This window comes from Manis pentadactyla, chromosome 10, assembly GCF_030020395.1.
Source record: "Manis pentadactyla isolate mManPen7 chromosome 10, mManPen7.hap1, whole genome shotgun sequence".
Lineage (NCBI taxonomy): Eukaryota > Metazoa > Chordata > Mammalia > Pholidota > Manidae > Manis > Manis pentadactyla.
Genome location: NC_080028.1, coordinates 32,081,286 through 32,103,337, shown reverse-complemented (window position 1 = coordinate 32,103,337; position 22,052 = coordinate 32,081,286). Strand labels below are relative to the sequence as shown.

The 22,052-nt window shown below is 52.6% G+C and overlaps 2 protein-coding genes across 4 annotated transcripts; one reads left to right on the top strand and one right to left on the bottom strand.

Moving 5' to 3' along the window:
• Positions 1–2,696: 2,696 nt before the first annotated feature.
• On the bottom strand, positions 2,697–7,413 carry DNAJC22 (DnaJ heat shock protein family (Hsp40) member C22). Of its 2 annotated transcripts, XM_036891322.2 has the most exons (3): positions 7,144–7,375; positions 5,514–6,460; positions 2,697–4,547 (listed from the first exon to the last, which is right to left on the bottom strand). In XM_036891322.2, exons 2-3 carry the CDS (start codon positions 6,351–6,353, stop codon positions 4,362–4,364), a joined length of 1,026 nt encoding a protein of 341 aa, XP_036747217.2. In that variant the 5' UTR covers positions 6,354–6,460; positions 7,144–7,375; the 3' UTR covers positions 2,697–4,361. The 2 variants fall into 2 exon arrangements, 1 of the variants encoding a protein (XP_036747217.2); XR_008991956.1 differs by lacking the exon at positions 5,514–6,460 and having other exon boundaries at positions 4,326–4,547; positions 7,144–7,413.
• Positions 5,649–21,466, top strand: C1QL4 (complement C1q like 4). Of its 2 annotated transcripts, none has more exons than XR_008991957.1 (2): positions 5,649–5,786; positions 21,125–21,258. XR_008991957.1 is itself a non-coding variant. In XM_036891333.2 (2 exons), exons 1-2 carry the CDS (start codon positions 18,517–18,519, stop codon positions 21,302–21,304), a joined length of 717 nt encoding a protein of 238 aa, XP_036747228.1. In that variant the 5' UTR covers positions 18,505–18,516; the 3' UTR covers positions 21,305–21,466. The 2 variants fall into 2 exon arrangements, 1 of the variants encoding a protein (XP_036747228.1); XM_036891333.2 differs by lacking the exon at positions 5,649–5,786 and adding an exon at positions 18,505–19,053 and having other exon boundaries at positions 21,125–21,466.
• Positions 21,467–22,052: the final 586 nt, after the last annotated feature.

Here is a 22,052-nt window from a genome sequence, read left to right as displayed (position 1 = left end):
ATATGAATTATATCTCAGTTTAGATGTGTGTGTGTGTTCAAGTAATATGTAAAAATGCTTATGATTCAGTGAAGGGGAAAAAAATGGTACAAAACTGATATGATTGAGTCATGTAAAATCCTTGATGATTGAATCATATAACATTTAATTATGTACATTTAATGTTGAGGACTAGATGAGAACATGAGTAAGTGAAAACAGTTTGATGTAGGTGAATTTTTTTATTTTGGGAGCGGGTGGGTGGCCATTATATTGTTCTGGAAGCAATTACATGCTTTATTTTCTTCCCAAGGCAGCGTCCACAAGAGCTCAGACAGAAAATGACAAACCAAACCATTTAACACAAGCCCCGGCTGAAGAGTTAAGAACCCAGAATCCAATGCTGAAAGCAATCTTAAAGGTCATCTGAATCCCAGTTCCTCACATTACAAGGAAAAAACCGAGGCCCAGAGTGGTCTCACCTTCTCCATCTGTCTTCTTTCTACCAAACTATAGCACTTCCTTAACAAGCCGATGTTTAATCTGGAAAAGGAAGGAATTAGAAGGATATGAGAGGAAGGGCAGGTTCTTATCAGGAAGGGGTTTTTTGTTGGGTTTGTTCTTTGTAACAAGAGATGGCAGATCTAGAAAGAAATTACAGGGAAGCAAATTTCAATCCAGTAGAAGAATTTAACACTTAAGGGTGTCCAAAAGGTAGGACAGGTAGAGGATTTCTGTTTTGAGCAACAGCCAAAATGGTTATCACTGAGGCAAGCTATTCTCAAGATTCTACAGTGGATAGGGTAGAGGGCTTTTCAAGTCCCTTCCAGTTTTTTAAGAGTCTGTATGTTTTTATTTCCGGGAGTGGGAGACTATGAAATCATTGGTTTTGTTAAATCAATTCAGGTAGAGAATAAGGAAGACCTCTCACTTGCTAATACCTTAGTTTATATATATATATATATATATATATACACATAATTACTTAATAGTGAATGTCTGCTGAAAGTTCCTTTGGGAAGCACATCCCCAGAAAAACCTTAGTGATCATAATGTCCCAGGGTTGGTGGCAAAGCAGATTCCCTTCTAAAAGTTCTCTATTCATATTATTTTGTGCCCTTTTATTTTTCAAAAATGATTGGGCCACACCATTAGCTATTAGATATATGAAAAGATGTCCTCAGTAGTGGGGTCTAACCCTGGTAAGGATTCAATTTCAGTACCTCCTCACAGGCCAAAACAAGCAGGGAGATGAAAAACAAGCACAGTTTAATTAGTTTTTCCTACTAAGAGGTTAACATTCTTTAACTTTTTTCTCAATTCTCACCTAGTGCCTAGCCCATATCCACAAAGCTCTCTCCTGTGGAAAGCTTAATACCAGCCCACGCTCCAGTAACCAATCAGAGAAAGAGTTGGGCAGTAGACCACCCATGCTGTAGCATCTAATAAACTGTAAATACCTCTGCTTTTCTGCATAGGGGGACTGGAGTCTCAGATATGAGAGAACAGCCTCCCTAATTGAAACGAATCTGCAAAGGAGGACAGGAGAGTTCTGCAAGGAGAATCTGCAGGTGAAAAGTGCTACCTTCCAAGTTCCCCATCCCCTTCCTATGAGATTCACCTTACCCCCAGAGTTGTCTCATTCTGAGGTCTTCTGATACCACAACTGACCCAGATGAGCTCTGTCCCATTTAAAGTCTGTAGCCCAGAAATGGCCAGCCCAAACTTCCCTAGCTCCCCATAAGCATCTAAGATAGGCTGGAATTTTCTTTTCTTAATTATAGAGCAAGAGAGAGAATAATCCAGTAAAGAGTAAGGGGAAGGACCAACCCTACCACAACACAATTAATCATTCCTTTTTACTTCTGTTATTTGTAAGCATTCATACAGTGATTTACAAGAAACCAACAGGAATTTTTTTCTTAAATACAAAATATGCTAATACACTCTAGGAAAATTCAACCTTATAGATAGAACCTTCATTCTATATCAGTTAACTCACTGGATACTCAAGCCCTATTTCCTTACAGAGCTGAAAGGGGACAGGGAGCTACTAGTTATATTTGTTCACTGTACGTATGCTACCTTCTTTATCATGGGAACCCTTTAAAAGTGTATACTATTACCTCAATTTTACAAGAAAATAAGGCACTACGAGGCTAAAGAAACCCACGATCATACAGCTAGAAAATCATGGAACCACATTCAAATTCTACTCCTAATCCTTCTGACGCTGAAACCCACACTTAAAGTCAAAAGATGAGTTATAGACTGGGGGAAAATATCTACAACACATATGACAAAGGATCAAGGTTCCCAAACAAGCAAGGATACCAACAAAATAGATTTCATAGAGATAAATAGGAACACAACTAAAAAAGAAAAAAGGCAGATAATATGATTAGGCAACTCACTGAAGAGGAAATACAAGTGTCCAATAAACATTTGAAGAGATGCTGGCCATCACTGGGAGTCAGGGAAAAGCAAATAAAGTAATCAGATACTATTTCTCACTTACCACCTTGACAAAATTTTAAAGAGTGATACCAGTCCATTCAAGAAAGGGCCACTTTCTCACACTGCTGATAGAAGTATAAATTGTTACAATCTTTTCCAGAAGTAAACTGATATGATGTCAAAGTTTTAGATGTACATTTATTTGACTCTACATTATCACTTACTGGAATCTAGCCTTAAAAAAAAAAAGCATCAGTACGCATATTTAAACATATTTATTATAGCATTGCTCATGTTGAAAAAATAGAAACTGCTTATCAATAGTTCCATTTGAATAAATTAAATGTAGGCATATTTTTGTAACAAAAACCCATAACAAAATTTGAGAACAGTAAAAAATTTCCAAATCAAGTAAAGCCCCTAATCCCACTCTTTTGTCTCTTTTTCTTTATAGGCTATTTAGATATATTTACATTTTGCAGATGTAATACTACCCATCATGTTAATAAGTTACTAATTAATAGCCTATGAAAAGGCCTCATTAAAATTCCATGCAATAATTTGACAATTGTAAGTGCTTTTCAAAAGAAATGTATATCCATTTTCTTTAAATCCACAACTCTAAAAAGGTGTGAAAGTTAATTTGGTCTTAAAATCATGGCATGTAAATTTATCAGCAAAAATTTTAAAGTTTTTTTTATATATAAGAATGCAAAGAAATATACAAATCTCATTCTTCTTAATCAGATCATTTTTTTTTAATCTGTAGAGAATACTAGTCAAAGTAATTCTACTTTTTAAAAATGTATACACTACTCAGAGTTAACCTCCAGAAAAAAAAGAAGTATGAAGTATGTGCACAAACAAAAAGGAAAGGCAAAAAGATTGGTAAAAAGTACATAATTTTAACATCATTTTCCTGATCTCCATTCTGGACTGTTTCTTCCCCACTTACGTAGTTACTTGGGAATTAAATTAGGTCTTCTTCAAATGCTCAAGCTGCTGGTTCCATAGAGTTCTCCAAAGTCCCCATAAGGGCACATGAGACATAAAACTATGAATTTTTCCATGAGTCTCCATAAAACAATGGCATCTGTCCTTTCTCCAATATCCCATTGCATTCTATTATACTTCTTATGGTACTTCAAAACACTGAATGAGACTGGCTTTGATGCCTATGTACCTGTGTTATTGGTCCCCACCAGACTGTAAGCTCTTAGGGAGCAAGGTGGTAGTTCAGAATCAGATCCCAAGTTTTGGGAAGATCTGAGAATTCAGCCAGTCCAGCCACCCATGTAAAGTCCACAATACTCCTCCAAGCAGAAGAGTTTGCAATGGGGATACATTCCCCCACCCCATAGCAGCTTATTCCTTCTTAGGAAAAGTGCACCTCCTGGAAAGCTTTCCTATAAATGGAATTAAGATACTTTTTCTGAAATTTTGAAACTGAACCCCAATCTTACCCTTTGGTAATCCACAGACTAAATCAAATCCCTCTTGTCACAGGACAGCTTATGAAATATTAGAACCTTCATATTTTTCCTTTAACCTCCTAACTCAGTTCCTTGCACATTAAAAAAAAATTCTTTTAAATTAACTTTCTCCACTATACATCAATGTACCAGGGTGGGATAAGGTGGTATATTCTCTAATATATATGTTATTGGTTTTATAATATGCCTTTCATTTTACTGTCTGGTTTTAAGAAAAAAATTTTCAGGAATACAATAGCAAAGAAGTCAGAAATTCAAAGCATAAATACATTGTTCCAACACAATGACTTTCTTGCCTCATGAAAGGTTTTCTCATCTCCACTGCCAGCAGTTTCTTTAACACTGTTGGGATGCCCCAGATGGGCAATGCTGGGCTGGGACAAGCTACCCAACTCTACCAGGAAGAGTCCATTCTCAAAGGGAAGTTTCTTCTCACTTCCAGAATCCCCTGGGCTTTCTGGGCTGACTCAGGACTTCATATGCAGCTTTGATCTCCAGGAAGTGCCTCTGAGCCTCCTCTGTCCGGTGCCGGTTGTGGTCAGGGTGCCAGATCTTCACTAGCTCCCTGTATCGCCGATGGATTTCCTCTTTTGTTGCCCCCTCTGGGAGGCCCAAAATCTTAGGGAAACAGAAGCTGACAAATTAGAATCTCATAAATTGGTAAACTGTCAGGGCACTCTGGACTCTCCCTGTTCCCTTGCTAATCAGACTGTGGTATCTCTGGAACTGGCTTCTATTTGCCCATGGGAAAGGCCCAGAGCCAGATTAGAACTATAGCCTTTTGAAACATGGGCAACCTCTGGATCTCATAGCAAGAATCAGGATTTGCCTTTAATCACAGCTGCCCATTTTCCAACCTGGAGCTTTGTATCCCTGACAAGATCACCACCTTACAACAGAAATAAGCATACATGTCCACCAAAGACATGTACAAGAGTATTCATGGAAGCTGTATTTGGAATAGCCCCAAACTAGAAACAACAAGTGTTTATGAACAATAGAATGGATAGATAAACTGTGGTATATTCATACAATGTGATACTATACAACAGTAAAAAGAAAAGAATTTACAATTGCATGCAACAGTATGAATAAATCTCACAAAAATATAATGTTGAAAGAAAGAAGTCAGATACAAAAGAGTACACACTGAATGATAACATTTATGTGAAGTTCAAGAATGGGCAAGACTACTCTATAGTAATAGAAGTCAGAATATAGACCGCCTCCAAGGAAAGTTTAGATTAGGAAGGAGCAAGAGGAACATTTTTAGTGCTGGAAATATTCCATAGCTTGGTCTGAGTGCTGGATACCTAGGTATGTACATAAAACTAGTACACTTTATATATGTTATACCTCATTAAAAAGTAAACAATACACAGGTATCTTTTTCCCACTCACTATCAGAGCTTCTGCATCTTCATCCATTGCACACAGAAGCCCAAAGAAGAGAGGACACCCTCCTGGGGCCTGACCCAGCAGACATGAAAACAATACTACTACATAATGGGCACCAACTCCAGTAAGGCTTAGCCTAACAACCCAAGCCATCCCAGACAGGAATGGGAGGGGCAAAGGCCTCACCTGGTTAGCCAGCTGATGTTTCTCATCCTGAAAAGTCCGGACAAATTCATACAGCTTCTCCCACTCCTGGAAGTAGCTGCAGCTGAAGCCAGGATCCCCCACCAGTAGCCTCCCGACCCGGTAAGGCAGAAGGAGGACAGACTCCATGAGGCAGCCAAGTAGGGGAAAGAAGCTGAACCAGCTCAAGATGGAGCCAAGGGTCTCAGCCACAAAGCTGAGGGTGGCAGCTGTATTGCAGAGGGCGCTGTAGGCTAGCGGGCCGGTGAAAGCAAGGTAAGCCAAGCCCAGGCGGTAGAGCCTCACACTGAGCTTCTCTGGCCCACCTGAAGCTTTGTATCGGCGATGCATCTGGGCTGTCATGCTGGCAGCCAAGCTGATGGGCAGGATGGCTATGGGACAGCCATAGAAGAGAGGAGAAGTAAGAAATGCTGCCCCTAGAGTGTTCTTAAAGTCTGAGGTCTGGTTGCCAACAGCAGCCACCAACAACACCCCTAATCCAACCGCCAGTGGGAGGCCCACTATATAGAAGTTGGCCATGAAAGAAAGGCTAATGAGAGCCATGAGGCCAAAGTAGATGCCCACTATCATCTGGGCAGCAAAGCGAATGGGACTCACAGGAGGTGTCCCCTCTCCTGAGCTCTGCCTCTGCCCCTGGGCTCTGTTGGCCTGAGCTACAAAGCTTGGGAGCTTCCAGAATTCCCAGAGCCAGCCCAGCCCACCACCACCCAGGGTAAGCATCCAGAGCAGTGCATGACTGTCCCGCCCCAGGTACAGGTGGTGGAGCCCAGCAGGGCCCCCTACAGCCCAGAGGGCATAGGTCACCAGGAGCCCCTTGGCCATCCTCTAGGGAAAGGGTCTCAGAACAAGTCCAGTGGCACCTGACATTTCTCAGTGTAGAAATCTGGGGTCCCCTGTGAGAATCATGGCCCCAGAGTTATCCTTAGACCCTAAGAGATGGAAAAAGGCAATTGTTAAGACTATATCCAGGTCAACACAATAACCATTTCTTTTCCAATAACCATCAAGGGCAGATCTTCCTGAGTGTCCCTGAAATGCTAGTTCTCCCATACCCTTCAGTCTAGCACTCATTTCTGTTTTTTTGTTTTGTTTTCTTACAATGACTCCGAATTAGGGGAGTGTGTTTCAAATGCTTTCAGTTGAGTAACTGAGAACTCAGCACACAGACAAAAAGCAGAAGCTTAAATTTCAGACCATTGATCTGCAGGAGTGAACAGGAGTGCGTACAGGGTCTTTCTAAAGTTCCTACACATTTTGAAAGTACCCAGTCCCTCCCCACATCACCCCCAACTCCGACTGTGGCTGCCCTCAGACACTTGGCCAAGGCTTTAGGCCGTCTCCAGCCTTCCCAACTCTCCCAGCCACAGAAACTTCCACACATCAAACCTGAAAGAGGTCCTGAATTCTCTCCATTTAAACCGCTCGGGAAAACTACTTTTTGACCTAGATTCCGCCACTACACACAGTTCAACCACCTCTTCCACGGCAGACTTGGAAAGTCTCTCCAGGGCGGCTAGATAACTCCCCAGAATACCAAGGCAGTTGCCAAAGCGTGTCTGCCAGTCTGTCCCCACCGACCACCAGCCAGTACCCAGACCACGAGCGGCTGTACCTGGGTACCCCGGCTTCCAGACCCGGTCAGACCAGTCATTTCCCCTGACTAGACAGTCAAGATGGCCCTTCTCACTCAGCTTCCATTTCCATCCAAATGAACTTTGTCTTTCTCTGTTTGCTGTGTCACGGCAGTCGGACGGTTCAGGCCAGGCCCCTCCCCAAGGCCTTCCTCGGTCCCCGCGGGATCACCTTTCAACCTCAGGCTCCTCCCGGGTAATCTCGGTTTAAGGGTATCTGGGCGTATCCAGCCTCCCCAGGCTCAAAGGTGCTGGCGCAGAGCCCCATTCCCGGCCGAGTGCCCCTGCACCGTGGCACCGCGGCCGCCAGGTGGCGCTACAGGTCACGGCAGGGCTGGACTGGGTGTGTCCCCAACTCACCTTGTCCAGAGCAGGCAGCCCACAGAAGTCTATAAACGTAAAAATAAGCCTTTGGTCCCCCTTTCCACCCCCAAAAGTGAGGTGACTCCTTTCTCACCCCCAAGGTGCGCTCTCCTCTCCGTTGCCCTTCAAGGCTGCCTTGGATAGCTACGCTTTCAATTCCACTAGGGCAGAGATACCCCAAGGATAGGCTGCAGCGAGGAACCCCACCACCCCGTTTGCCTCACTGCCCCGCCTCCAGGCATACAGGACTTTACATCTAGACCTGAGCCTGAGACCTGAGGAGCCTCCTGATCCAGCGGGAGACGGATCTGCTATATTCTGGGGATTATGGGCCAGTGGGAGAAACAGGAGCAAAAAGGGATGGGGGGGAGAGGCATCCAACCAGGAGAGCGAGGCTGCAGCCTGAGAGTAGTCTGTCTTCCTCCAGCCTCGCTGCTGGGATGGAGCTGGGATGCACGATGCCTTCATTTCAGTGTCCTGGGCTACAGTACTGGTTTTGCTACGTGACCTTGGCCAAGTCACGCTGCTGCTTAGGCCTGTTTCCTTCTGTGTAAAGGAAAGGCTTGCATCTCCAAGGTCCCCCGGCCTTGACTTGGAGGTGGGGTGGGCCTGGTGGGCCTCATCCAGATCGCCTCCCCGCAGTAGGCAGAGCGCTTCTGTTCCTTCCACATTCCCAGCCCCCAGAGCCCTCATCCCCTCCCGGGAAGGAAACGCGGCTCACCGCAACGCCCCTTAGGGCTCACTGAGGGGCCAGGGCAGGGAGAGCCCCAAAGTGACGTGGGAACCGCCAGCTGGGGGCGGGGGTGGACGGGCCTCTGAATAATGAATGAGACTTAATTGGGCCCGCACTGCGCGGCGGCGAGCTAAGCTCGGCAAACAGCTCCGGCGGCCGCCGCCGCCGCTGGACAAACAAACTAGCTCCAGGCTGAGGGAGCAAGGCGGGGGAGGCAGCGGCGAAGCGGGAGGGAAGGGACGGCCGCCTGGTCCCGGGCTGCCGCGTGCAGCCGCCTCTGAGCAGGAGGAACGCGGGACTGCGGCGCTACACTGGCCTCGCGCAGAGTGGGGGTCGCGGAGGAGGCTCGGGGCTCGATCTCAGGCCGGGAGGACTGAGAGCAAGGGAAGCAGATTGCGCTGTGGAGCCGGGGGCCCAAGGGCGACAAAGAGCACGCGAAAAAGATGGAGAAATGAGCACAGGGCGGAGGAGAGGGAGAAGTGAGAGGGGAAAAAAAGCGCACCCGGGGAGGGCCGCAGGGCGTGGAGGCGGGAGAAGTGCTGTTACCGGGCGGAAAGGGAAGAGCGATGGAGGAACAAGCGCAGGGAGGCGCGAGGGGCCGGGAGAAGAGAAATTGGAGAAGAGTAGGGGAGAGGGATGGGAGGTGACCGGAATGAGAACGAGAGGGCGGCTGGGCGGGCGGGAGGCGCCCCTGCCTCCGCCTCGCCCCGCCGCTCTCCCGCCCTGGCGCTCTCTCCAGCCGCCCGCACTCACTTTGTCACAATTACGGGGCCGTCACTCCGCCCGGATTGTTTTCCCCAAATTGTTGTTCTATAAACTGGCGCGGGGTGGGGAGTGGGGGGTCTGACAAGCTGCAACGGTGCCGGGGTAGGGGTAGGGTATGAGCTGCGATGGAGACTTGGAGAGATATTCGTTCACCCACAAGCGGACCCCTGGTGGGCACTTGAATCCTAAGACCCACGCGGGAATTCTGGCTGCTGCCCCCGCCTCGTCGCTGACGCTGCGTTAATCTTTCTCAGCAGTTCTTTCTCAGCCTCAGCTGCCTCGGTTTCCCCAGCAGAGAACTGCGAAGATTGAAAGACGGGGCGGCGGAGGCAGGTGTAGGTGGGGACCAAACTTCCTCCCTCACCCCATTCTCTTCTGTGTTTACCACCCTCGTCACTGCGAGAGGGAGTCGATCCCAGCTCAGCCATCCTCAGGGCGCCCTCGGGTGCTAGCTCACCCGCTGTATGGCCAGACTCCCACCACCGCCAAGTCTGTGCAGCCCCTGCCCAACCCGCGTCCTCCAGCCCCAGGCTCCCCGCCGCTCAGTGCTCCAAGCGACCTTGCTGTCCCTCAATTCCGCAAACATCTGTTGCAGCCCCCTGTGAGCCAGATCCTCGCCAGCCTTCCCCCCTTCTCTGCCACCCATCCCTTCCCGGCCCGCCCGGGCTGTCGGCTTCGTGACAGCCACTGCGAAGCCCAGGCCCCGCGGGAGCGGCCGGAGAGGAGCCTCCGCATGGCTGGCTCCGACACCGGTCTCCCGGGCAGCTTCAGGGGCAACGGAGGGTGGCGGCCGCTGAAGCGAGACCAGAGCCGGCCCGCAGAGTCGGCAGAGCTGGGCGGGGGGGATGCCCGGAGCGAGCTTGTCTCCCAGTCTTTAAGCCCTGTCGTTCTCCTTATTCCATTGCCCTGGGGTTTGTCCAGAGTCGGGACCCCGCCTGGCTCCGCGCGCCTAGGACCCAGTTGGCTCCCGCGCCTCCTCCCCCAGTCCGGGTGATTTACACACGGACTCGGCTCAGAGGCCGCTTCCCAATCAGGAATATCGACCCCGGGCGGGGCCCCCGGGCTGCATCGATCCCTCTAAGGCTCGGGATTTAAAAATGTCAAATTTGCCTTTTCCAGGCGGGCGGAGGGGGCGGGGCCTGGAGAAGGGCGGCTTGGGTTAGGGGTTGGGGGGCGGGGGCGGACAGCAGGGCATTGACCAGGCGCCTGTGCCCTGAATGAGAAGCGACCGGGCTGGGCCGGGCCCTGACACTGCGTGGCCATCCTTGGGTTGCAGTCGCCTCTGTATGGGGCAGGAAGGAAGCCCCATCTCCACGGGCCTCACTGTTACCCTGGGGTATTCCAAGAGGAACAAAGAGTGACTCCAAAATGTAGGGAGACAAATTTGTAAGACTCCTAAAGGTGGAGAACCAAGGAGAGGTGCAGAGACAAAGGTACAGAGGCTCCAAACGATACCCTAGCTATAAGGAACAGCAAGGCAAAGGGAAAGAAAGTGGCTGAAAGACACACTGAGCAGAGCAGGCGACTAGACCCAGAATCACCCCAACTCTCTTCCCTATAGACACAGAAGCCAGGAAAGTGGTCAAACTTAACCTTTTGATTTTAGAATGGGGAAAGAGTGTAGACAAAGACAGGTGAAAAGAGAGTGTTATTAAGGAAAGGGATTAGAATATAATTAGCATTATCCTCCTAAGGTCCAAAAGATAGAGATCCCAGGAGCCTCTAGCCCAGGCCCCGAAGAGGTGGGCTCTCTAGGAGGTCTAATTGTCTGATCCCTTCCTGAGATCCACTTCCTCCTCTCTAACCACCGCTAGCCTGAAGAAGCTGGGTGGGTTGCAGATCACATCTTATATTGGAAACTGTTTGTATATGTGATGGAGACTGTACATGTGTAGGGATGTGGACATAGAAAACTCTGGCACTAACCACTTCCTTCCCCAGGACTCAACAACTGAGTATCCAGACTTCGGAAAAAAACATCCACTACTTTCAGTATACTCAGGGAAAGGACGATGTTTGGGGTGGAGGTGGTGGAAAGGAGACCAGCACCCTCACAGTTAACATTTATCCCCCACCCCCAGGAGCATACTTCAGCTGTCACCGTGCACACTGCCATTTCCTACCGAACTGGAGACAGAGCAGACAGCAAGTGGTGGTGGTGGTGGTGGAGGGTGCACAGGCGCACAGGGAGAGGCAGCGGCTCATCCTTGGACACAGGCAGCACACACCTCCACTGACAAAATCAGGCCAACATATCCCTAACACTGACAGTACAGTCAGGGACTCCCACCTGCAACCCACACCTATCAATCCCTGTCACACACACCACCTCTGTGCGCGCCTACACTCACAATTTCTCCCAGGTCAGGCCAAAGCGCCTAGTCCTAAGGCCTTTCCAGACCCTCTCTCTACATCTTAGACCTTAAATCGCCTAACCTCAGGAGAGGGTTTAGGTGCCCCGCACCCGCTCCCCAAATTCTGCAACCAGGACCAGCTCCAACAGCAGAGAGGCTGAGCCCAAGGAAGTCAAGTATCAGGGTCGAGGCGAAGAACCCGGAGCCGACAGGGCGGTGGGCTGTTAAACACTCCCTTGTGCTCCCTCCTGCCACTGGCCTCTTTCCCAGCACGTCCACTAGCAGCCCGCCCGGCCCGTCGCCCGCCTGTCAGTCGAGTAATGAATGCGCGCTCCGACCCTGTACCACCCCACCCCCGGAGTCGTTCATCACTGCCAGCCACCGCTCACCTCTCCGCCGCCCGCCAGGAGGGCTAAGAGGCCCAGGCGGCGGAGAGCCCCTTTCCCCCCAACCTCGACCACTAATTGTCAGATTGAGATGTTGATTTGTCAGCTGGGAGCTAGCGCCAAGGAATCTGCAGTAAAACCCGGACTCCTTCAACTTCCTCTCGGCTCCATTCGGACTCGCCAGCCTCAAAGCTTTTCTGCATTTGATGCGGATAGGTTGGATTTCACTTAAATCTGGGAATAGAAGTGCGTTTCGCTCTATTCCGATAGGAGGCGCACCAAGCTACAGACCCTCAGTTTCCCTGCAGGGCCTGATCTTGGGCGCAGTTTCACTTGTACAGACCCAAGGCCCTAGGGGTTCGTCCCCAGCCTCCCAGCAGGGGACGCCTAGGACCAGGCAACTTAAGAGTCCCCGCTTCCGCATTAAAAGCCCCCAGGCAGCAGTCCCCGAGTCCGCCTTCTGGTAATGCTCAGGTCCACATCCTGCCCTCTTTCTCCTCTCGGTGCCTCCAGCCTAACGCAGTCCACCGTTCTTCCGCAGGAGGCACTCCTGTTGCAGGTCCGCCCGCACCCTGCCCTGGGCCCCTAGGCTGCTGTCTCACCCCCTGCCCTCTCCCCAGCCCCGGCCCGGGGCTCCCCCGGCGGCAGACTGAGTGACGGGCGGCCGATGATTATGCGGAGTGGGGAACGGGGTGCGCCGCGGGCGGCAGCGCTGACCCTTCACATTTCCGATCCGCCGGGACCCTCATCCATCCGAAGCTGCTCTTTGTCTGGCCGCCTAATTGCCGGCGGACAGGATGGATGGCGGGACCGACAGCCGCGGAATCCCTAATAAAGGCCGCGGCCGCCGGGGAGGGAGCGCGAAAAGGAGGGGGAGCAAAAAGGAAGGGATGGAAGGAGGTGGGAGGAAGCACCGGGCCACGGCCGCTGGCTCAGAGCCGCTACACGAGGCGCACACGGGAACCAGGCCCGCCTAGGGTGCGGGACCAGGAGTCCCGGGTGGACCCGGGTCCGGGACAGTTGGTGTGGAGGTCCTTAGGTCTCCTGCCTCTTGGAGAAAAAGAAAGAGCTAAGGCGCCCCGGGGAGAAAGATCATTTTAGGGCCGACCTAGCTTAGCTGAGCCCTCGGGGCTTGGAGCTGGGTGCTGCCTCCTGGGCTTCGGGCTCTCACAAGGCAGTGCCCACACCTCGGCTCCCCGCACCACCCTTCCTCTGCTCACCTGTCGTCTCCCAGAGATCCAGTATCCCGGAGGAGAAACGAGGGGTCTGACAGCTGTCTGTGTGTCCGCTTGCCATGTTTCATTGACTGGAGGCTGGAGTGGGGAGATGGTAGGGTGAGAGGGGACCAAAAGGAGGTAGAGAGCGAGGGTGGGCGAGAAACCGCACCTGGCCAGTGGTCAAGAGCTACCAAAGGAAGTCAGCAGCGCGATCTGGCCTGACAGACACCTTGGAAACAATCTCTTCCCCTCCCAGGGGAGCCAGGAGCCTGTCCTCAGCCCTGCGGATGCTGTTGCGGCCCTTTGAACCCAAGGCCACAAGGAGACGTGGTGCCAGCGGTTCCCCGCGGCGGTTGAATGGAAGCCCTAGGCCAGGTGGAGCACTCACCCTCCCTGCCTGCAGCTGAGGCCTACCGACCCTTTGCGCAAGGGGGCGAAGTCAGCGCGGGCTGCTGGGCTGTGACTGTTTTCCCACTTGTGGAAGTAGGAGAGCTGTTTACGGCCTTGTCGGCCAGCTTCCTTCCTTTCGCCTCTCGGCCGCATTTTCCTCTGGTTCGCTTCGTTTCCTTCTGCCTCCTTTTTCTCTGCCCTCTCCTCTACGGAGTGAATATCTCTTCTCCACAGCTGATTTAGGCCGACATCTCTTAGCTAACAACTGAGCACCTGTTGGGTGTCAGGCTCCAAAGTGAGGGATGAGGGACATGCCAGCCCAAGCCCTGTCTTGTTGGCCTTATATGCATAGGTCTCCCCTGAGACCTGTTCAAACCTTGCTCCCCACCCCTGTTCTTTTCTCATCCTTCCACAGCCTAGGTGCCATTTCTCTTCTCCAGGTTGAGAAGGAAGCCAGGAGATCAGGACTTTAGTTCCAGGGCTACCACTTGCAGGGCAATGATGCAGGACAAGCTATTTCTCCTTCTTAGGCCTCAATGTTTCCTCATCTGTAAAATGGAGACAAGATATTCACCTCTGAAGGGTGCTCTGAAGAAACAGTAAGAACTTGCATGTAAAAACCCAAAAATAGATGGACAGTGACTGTAATGGGGTATGTGGTGGGGACTTGATAATAGGGGGGAGTCTAGTAACCATAGAGTTTCCTTCTGCCTTGTAAGGCAGAGCTCCTGGGGGAGCTCATGTAATTGTAGATTAAGGATACTAAAATTTAAAAAAGGGAAAAAACCCTAACATACAGTAAGCACTCAATGTTATTTCCCTTTCCACACTATTTCCCATCCTCTCAGGTGGGCAAAATTCCTTTCTCATCATACCAGGGATCTGGTACCAGGCAACCCAAGGTACTTCCAGTTCTGTGTGATCTTAGATGTGGGAGTTAAAAGTCAGAGTGTGTGTAAGGGGGTAGAGGGGAATCACATTATGAATGACTCTGAAAGGTGAGGAAGGAGAGAATACAAGAAAAATAGAAGTGCATCCTTAGATCTTAATGTAGCATCTGCCTGTGGTTCCTCTCCTCTTACAGATAAGGAAACTGAGGCTTGTGATGGTTATACCGAAAGTGACAGGGCAGAGCACACTGCTAGGACCTTCCTCCCATGAGTCCTCTATTACTCATCTCCTCACCCCCTTTCTTCCCTTGAGGGGGTCTGGGATAGTGACAAGGAGTGTGGGAGAAAGAACAAAAAGAGAGAACCTTCACGGAGTCAGGACCTTTCCACTAGACTTCATAAAATTTTAACACGAAAACTTCCTCAGAGAAGGTGCATATCACATGCAAAGTATATGCTAATCACATGCTAATCAAAAGTCTGGGCTTCAGAACTCCGACACACACCTGCTGTAAGCCCTGGGGGAAATTCTTGGGAGATCCTGGGTCCAGGACAGGATAGGTGGGGATGGGTTCCATTTAGGGTCAGGTTATGGAGGTAGGATTCATTTTAAGATCGAAAAGGAGTCAAGTGTGTAATGTGGGATTAGGGTTAGGGTAGTGCAAAGAAAAGTGTGGAGGTTAAAGGATTTAGACTGGGCTGTGCTTTTAATAGGGGAGGCTAGGGGACTCTTCAAAGGCTTTTTCCCCTCTCTCCTCCTGTCCCTTTCCTTCCCCCCATAAGCCTTGTCATCTCCACTGCCCCTTCTATGTCCTGCAGCTCACTCTTCTCTGCTTACTTCCTATTCCCAACCACACCACCTCCCTGGAGTCTCCCAGTTTGGTTGTCTGAGGAGCTCTGAGTAAACCATCCCAGACCCTAGCTTGGGCCCCAGCACTGTCTCCTGAGCCCAGACATTTAGCTTTTGGCCCCAGAAGCACTGGCTGGTCTTGACCCTACCCAGGTCCCTCCTCAGCCGAATGTGACAGCTGCAGGAGAAGCAATAAGGACCTGGTGAGCTGGCAGCTTCATTCCAGAGCGTGGGGAAAGAGCAACAGAACATGAATAAATTCATGGAGCTGGCCCCTCAGCTCCCTGTGAGTCAAGCCTGCTCCCCCCCACCACCACCACACACACCCGCTGCCTGCCGCCTGCAGCGCTGCTGGTCACCGCAGCTCACAGCCTGGGCCGGGATGGGAGGAGAGGGCAAGCTCCGGAGAGAAGAGGGCTGGGACCTGAAAAGGGCTGAGGTGAGGGGCTCAAAAAGAGGGCCTTGGCGGCTGACAGAGTTGGGGTGGAGGGGGGAGTGGGGCTGAGCAGAGAGGGCCTCTGTTGGTTGGAGGGAGAGGAGGGGAAAGGGGAAGAGGAATGAGGCGGGTGGCAGGACCTGGGGGCGATAGGGCTTGAGGACCAGGCCAGGGAGGCCCATGTGAGTCCTGGCATGCTCTCTCCTCTCTGATCCATCCATCATCCAGCCTGGGGGAGCAGATCTGGAATTAGACATGCAAGGGGCCGACATGGCCCTCAGCCCCCCAAGGAAGACAAATGGCGACAAAGACCTTGAATAAAATTTGTATTTATGGTTGGAGGAGGAGGCCCCTCCCCCACTGGCTGCCAATCCTTTCTCTCCCAACCCTTTCATGCATGTAGGGGTCTCTCTCCACAGTGGCCCAGCCTCAATGACTTTTTTCTCCCTGCACCATTATGGGCTGGGAGGTGCAGAGAAGGGGAAGAAGAAACAGCTGAGGAAATCACCTTCCACCCATATGCATGCCCTGATGTGCCCTGTGCCCTCCGTTTTACACACCGGATCCCCAGACATTACAGTCCTGGCTTATCCTTGCATCTAAGAAGTCCCTTGCAGCTGTCTACCTCCAGGGTTTCCAAACCTCTCCACTTTGGCCAGTCCTGGAGCCTCTTCTCCAAGCCTCTCTGTGAGGGAGGTCCCTGTGAATGAGGGCCTCACGGGGTCCCTGTGAGAAAGAAATTTCCCCCAGAAGGGCCAACCTAAGGAAGAATGCAAACACTAGCATTTTCTCTGGATCCTGACCCCTCATAGAGAGTGATCTATCAGAGCTGGTGTTCCCTCTTGGTCACTCGGAACCACCGACACACTCATAGGAGGTGCCTAGCACTTAATCTGCATTTCAGTTACATCGATTTGCATAACTACCTTCAAATCCTTCCCCTAAACATTTATTACGTGGGGTCCAACTTCTCTGGGTTCCCAGCTAAACCAGACTTTTGAGGAAGGCAGAAGGGGCAGAGATCCTGTGGCTGGACAAGGACTGGCACTAGGACGGGTGGGACTGGCAGGCTGTGCAGGGCGAGTGGGACTAGAGCTGCTTTCTGACTCTCCCCTGTAGACAGTACTCCTCAGTCCTGAGATAGAAGAGCTAGCATTTCTGGAGTCCCACTTTGAGGACTAAAAGGAAGACAAATAGAAAACCTCCCTTCAAACAGCCCTCATATACACACAAAGACAACACACAATACACAATCCCACTCACCGAGGGACACAGGAGGCCAGGGTCCTGGGGCCAGGTTCACACTTGACAGCACATTGTCACAATGCACAGGCCCAGAGTCTACCACTCTGCTGGAAGGTCTGCCCCGCCCCCCGCATCTTCCCCACAGTTGATATGTCACATTGGAGTCCGAACACGGACCTGGGTGTCTCTCTGCAGCGCGCCATTTACATTTCTCTCTCGATCTGTCAACCTGTCTCGGCGCCCGTCTCTCTCTCTCCGTCTCTGTCTCTCCCTCTCCCCCTCTGGGGCTGTCAGTTAATCTCTTTTCCAAGCTTTGTCTCTGTCTCTGCGTCTCTATCTGGCTTTCCGTCCCTTTGATTTCTGTGTCTCTCCTTCTCTGCTTTCCTGTCGGTTTCCTGCTCCTTCCCTCAGGCTTGTCTGTTTTCTTACTCTCTGCTCTCTCACTCTCTCGGCTTCTCTGCGCGCCCCCAACACTGGGGATCAAGGGTAGGGGTGGTTGGAGATTTGCCTTGTCCAGATCAGGCCAACACGCACCCGTTGAACCTGAACCCCTTACACTTTTATTCGGTCAGGGACACTAAGGGGTGTGGGGTGGCTAATTCCTATCTTTCCTCGCCCTTCTTGGTGTTTGTAGGCTTTTATTTTCTTTTTCTATGTGGGGCAAGTGGGGGCTCTTTCTGGCCCTGGAATCCACAGCTCCCGTGTGTGTGTGTGTGTGTGTGTGTGTGTGTGTCTGTCTGTCTGTCTCTACGTCTTTTTAGCCCTTCGCTGTTTCTGGCTTCCTCTGGACTCTGGGAATACCAAACTCAGGTAGACGGTGAAAGTAAGGATAGCGTGGGGCAGTTAATCCCTGCAGAATCGGCTCAGATTCTCAGGCTGGAACCTAGAGGCTCGGTGGGGCGGGAGCGGGGGGGCCGCCGCCTGCCCCGCCCCCGCGCTTCCTGCTCTGGGCGCCAGGGGTCGCTCCGTCCCCCGGCCGCTTATAGCAGCTCCCACCGCTCAGCGGCTCACACCACCCGCACTGCTGCCCGGGAAGGGAGGGGAGGAAGGTAAGGGACGCAGTGAGCTAGAGCGCTAGCAGGCGAGAAACGCGGGCCAGGGCTTTAGCAGGCGCTGGAGCAGCGACTAGGATAGAAAGGCGGGTCAGTAACTCTCCAAGACACACAGAGCCAACCTGCAAGCAGGTCGCATCCCGGTGGGCGCCACCCGCAGCGCAGAGCCCGAGCGTTCAGCGCGCGAAGAGTAGTCCCGGCTCCGGCCAGGAGCGATCCGTCTGGGCAACCAGGGACCTAGGCGCCGCCATCCTTGAGAAAGCAGCTGTCCGGAGAGCAGGCATCCTAGATCTGTAAGAAATCAACCGTCCGAGAAGCCGCGGGTTTCAGCGCCCGGGAACGTTAGGCTAAACAGGAGGGTAGCAGAGGGCCACAGACTCCGAACTGTCTGTCGGGCGCTGCCCCTGGCCCATCCCAAGGGAGCACCTCCGCCTTTAAGGAAGGTTCAGGGAACGGCAGGGCCGAGGCGAGAGCCCGCAGAGGCCGGGGCGACTGGGCGCAGCCGTCGGGGGAGTCTCGACCCAGGCCCAGTACAGCCTCCGCCTCCGGGGCCCGCGGACAGCCCCGGGCCTCCGCCGCCATTGCGCCCAAGAGCGAGGAGGATCTGCTAGCCCTGGCCGCGTCGCGGTTTAGCCGCCGCAAGCGGGTGGCGGGCGCGGCCGTCGGGGTGGCCATGGTGCTGCTGCTGCTGGTCGCCATCCCGCTGCTGGTGCACAGCTCCCGCGGGCCGGCGCACTACGAGATGCTGGGTCGCTGCCGCATGGTGTGCGACCCGCACGCACCGCGAGGCCCAGACCCCGACGGCGCGCCCGCCTCGGTGCCCCCCTTTCCTTCAGGAGCCAAGGGAGAGGTGGGCCGGCGCGGGAAGGCAGGTCTGCGTGGGCCCCCGGGACCTCCAGGTCCCAGAGGGCCTCCAGGAGAGCCCGGCAGGCCAGGTCCCCCGGGACCTCCCGGCCCAGGCCCCGGTGGGGTGGCGCCCCCTGCCGGCTACATGCCTCGCATTGCCTTCTACGCGGGCCTGCGGCGGCCACACGAGGGTTACGAGGTGCTGCGCTTCGACGACGTTGTGACTAATGTGGGCAACGCTTATGAGGCGGCCAGCGGCAAGTTCACCTGCCCCATGCCGGGTGTCTACTTCTTCGCTTACCACGTGCTCATGCGCGGCGGTGACGGCACCAGCATGTGGGCCGACCTGATGAAGAATGGACAGGTGAGATGCCCTCCCCCACTCAGCCCCAGATCCCACCCGCACTCGTTAAACAACCCGAACCCCTCCCCCAAACAGCATCACTGAATCCAGGGAAGCCAGGATGCCAAGAACTTAGAAATCCCTTCATTTAGGCAAAAACGAACTGGAGGCCAGAGAAAGAGAACGGCCTGTGCAGGATCCCACCGAGCTGTTAGGATTGGGGTCAGAATTAGAGCTCAGGACTCAAAACTTAATGTCTCTGCAGCTGCTACCTCACACTCCAACTGTGGGCAACGACACCAAATCTCTGGTGTCACACCCTGCCAATTAGCCTCTTTTCTCCTCTTGTCTTGGGGCAGCCCTCCTGGCCTTTGGGTTTCCCAGCCTCGTGCTGGGCAAGTTAAATGGAGTCTGGTCCCTTCGAATTACAATGGAATCCTGCTCTCAGACAGTGGGCAGTCCGCAGCCATTCTGTGTGGGAGGCATTCAGCTTGAATTTTCAAGGAAAAGATGAAAAAGAAAGAAAACACTTGCTCATTTGCCAGGCAGCTCCATTGCTAACCCCAAAGCCTGTGGCTAGTTCTAGAGGGGTTCTTACCCTTGGCTAATCCTGAGTTGGTAGGCAGAGGTGGGAAATGGTGTGGCAGCCAGGCAGCTTGAAAGAACGAATTTGGAGGAGGAAAGAGGAGAAGAACAGAGTAAAGCGAAGTCTTGGACCCTAGCCTGGTGCCATAGGCCGCACATCCTCTCTGGCAAACTCTGGCCTCCAGGCTCTACTACTCCCAGCACTTATGGTCAAAATCAGAGCCATGGCCGCCTTGGCTTAGGAGACTATCCTCAAGGACTCAGATCCAGGACCCAGACACACATAGAGGTAGCAAGGGGCCATAGAGATGGCGATGGGGGAAGGTGCCTGGGCCCCCGCGCCAGCCGCAGGGAGTTAGGTTGGGACCAAGCAGTGTGACCTCCGAATGCCCTGCACGCAATGAGATGGTGTTGACCGTGGCGCATTAGGCCTGCTGGACCAGCTCTCCGAATCTCTGGTCCTGCTATGGCTGCAGCGCCCTCCTGCTCCAAGCCCCGCAGGCACTGCACTGGGGTCTCCTCCCAGCAAGGCTCCCCAAGAAACCAGGGAAAGGGAGTGTGTCGTTATGGGAGTGGCAGTGTATGTGTGTAAAGGAGTGTGAGTGTGTGCGTGGTGCGGGGTGCGAAGATGAGAGCATAGAGCGGCGTCTATCTGCATATGGCACTGGGTAGGTGTGTGTGGTCTATGCCGGGTATCCGAGAGCAGAAGGAGGGGCGAGGGTACCTATAGTGTTTCAGTTTCCGGGGGGGCGGGAGCCGCGCGGTTCCCACTTTGTATTCCGCGGAGCCGGCGCTGCGGCCCAGGGGACGGTAAATAGTGATTAGAATAATGATGAATAATTAATGAGTTAATAACCAGCTCCCGCGGGACAGTAAGAGGGGGGCCCGGAGGGGGCTGATGGCCTGAGGCGACCAGCAGCTGCGAGGCCAGAAGAGAGGAGGGGCTACCTGTTGGGTCGGTTGGCAACCCACACGTCCGGTCGCTGGCACCAGGAGAGGAAATGGGCACCTGGGAGGTGAGCATGCATCATTGCACCATCCCGTGGCCTGCACCCTTGCCTGTAACACAGACACATACCTGTGTCCTATCACTGAGGGAAGAGAACACGAGTTAGGTCAGTGCTGGCTAAGAATCTTAGATATCCTGTAGGCTAATTTTATTTTTAAATGATGATAAAATAGCAAACTCTGTATAGTGTTTTCTACGTGCAGAGCACTGTTCAAACACGGTTCACATGTAGCAATTTATTTAATCCTAACAACCTTGTGTGGTAGGTTCTATTACCTCCCACTCTACAGATTAAATTGAGGACCAGAGAAGGCGTGAAACTTGCCGGAATCAGCACAGCTAGTGAATGGAGCTGCCCTTTCCTTGTCCTCCCAGCCCCTGAAGCCTGCTACCGTCGTGCCACGTTCACAGACCCAACTGCATTTCCTCTGCGCAACCCCTCTCCTCTCCCCAGCTCCTCACAGGATCTTAGTGGACTATTCTGTCCTCCCTTGCCAGGTCCGGGCCAGCGCCATTGCTCAGGACGCGGACCAGAACTACGACTACGCCAGCAACAGCGTCATCCTGCACCTGGATGTGGGCGATGAAGTCTTCATCAAGCTGGACGGCGGGAAGGTGCATGGCGGTAACACGAACAAGTACAGCACCTTCTCTGGCTTCATCATCTACCCGGACTGAGCAGGGCCGCACCCCCGCGCCCGGCCGCCCTTCGCCTCCGCTCCCCTCCTCCCCACTTCAGCCGGCCTCACTCCCGGCGCGACCCCATCCTCAGAGAACCTGGCGGCGGGGCGGACCCTCCGGGGGCGCCTTCAGCCGCGTGGACGGGGAGCTCCTGGGGAGTGGAGGAAGCCGGGCAGCGTGGGAAAGCACCGTCTCCGTCCGCTTGCAAGCCGGGACGGAGCAGGGTGGAGGTCTTGGCCCTCTCTTCTGCTGGGAGCTGAGGAACAGTTTCACTAGCGGGAGCTCAGAGACTCCAAAAGCAGATGGGAAGTATGGCACGTGGGGAGGGAGAGAACAGAAGCGGAAGGAGCCAATCCAGGCGGAACCAGAGCACACGTTAGGAGTTAGGACGGGGTAGGCGCTGGTCCCGTCATGACAAATTTCTCTCCCCATCCCATTTCATCTCCATTTTCAAGCTCCAGGCTTTGGCCTTGGCAGCCTTCCTGTGAACTGGAGGAAACGGTGAATTCTTTCCTACATTCGAAATTAATTCTGTGCAGTCCCCATTTTACCCCCAAATGGGTTAGGCCCTGGGGCTACAGCTGCTGTTGCCCTTTCTAATAAAAGTGAAGTTGGAGAACGTGTGTGCCTCTTGGTGCAGAGTGGGGGAAGGTGGCTGACCCTTTCCTTCACTCCTTTCAAGGACTTGCACCCTGACTATCACTCTGCCAGAGACAAAGGTTTCATTATTCCCCTCCCGGTAAGA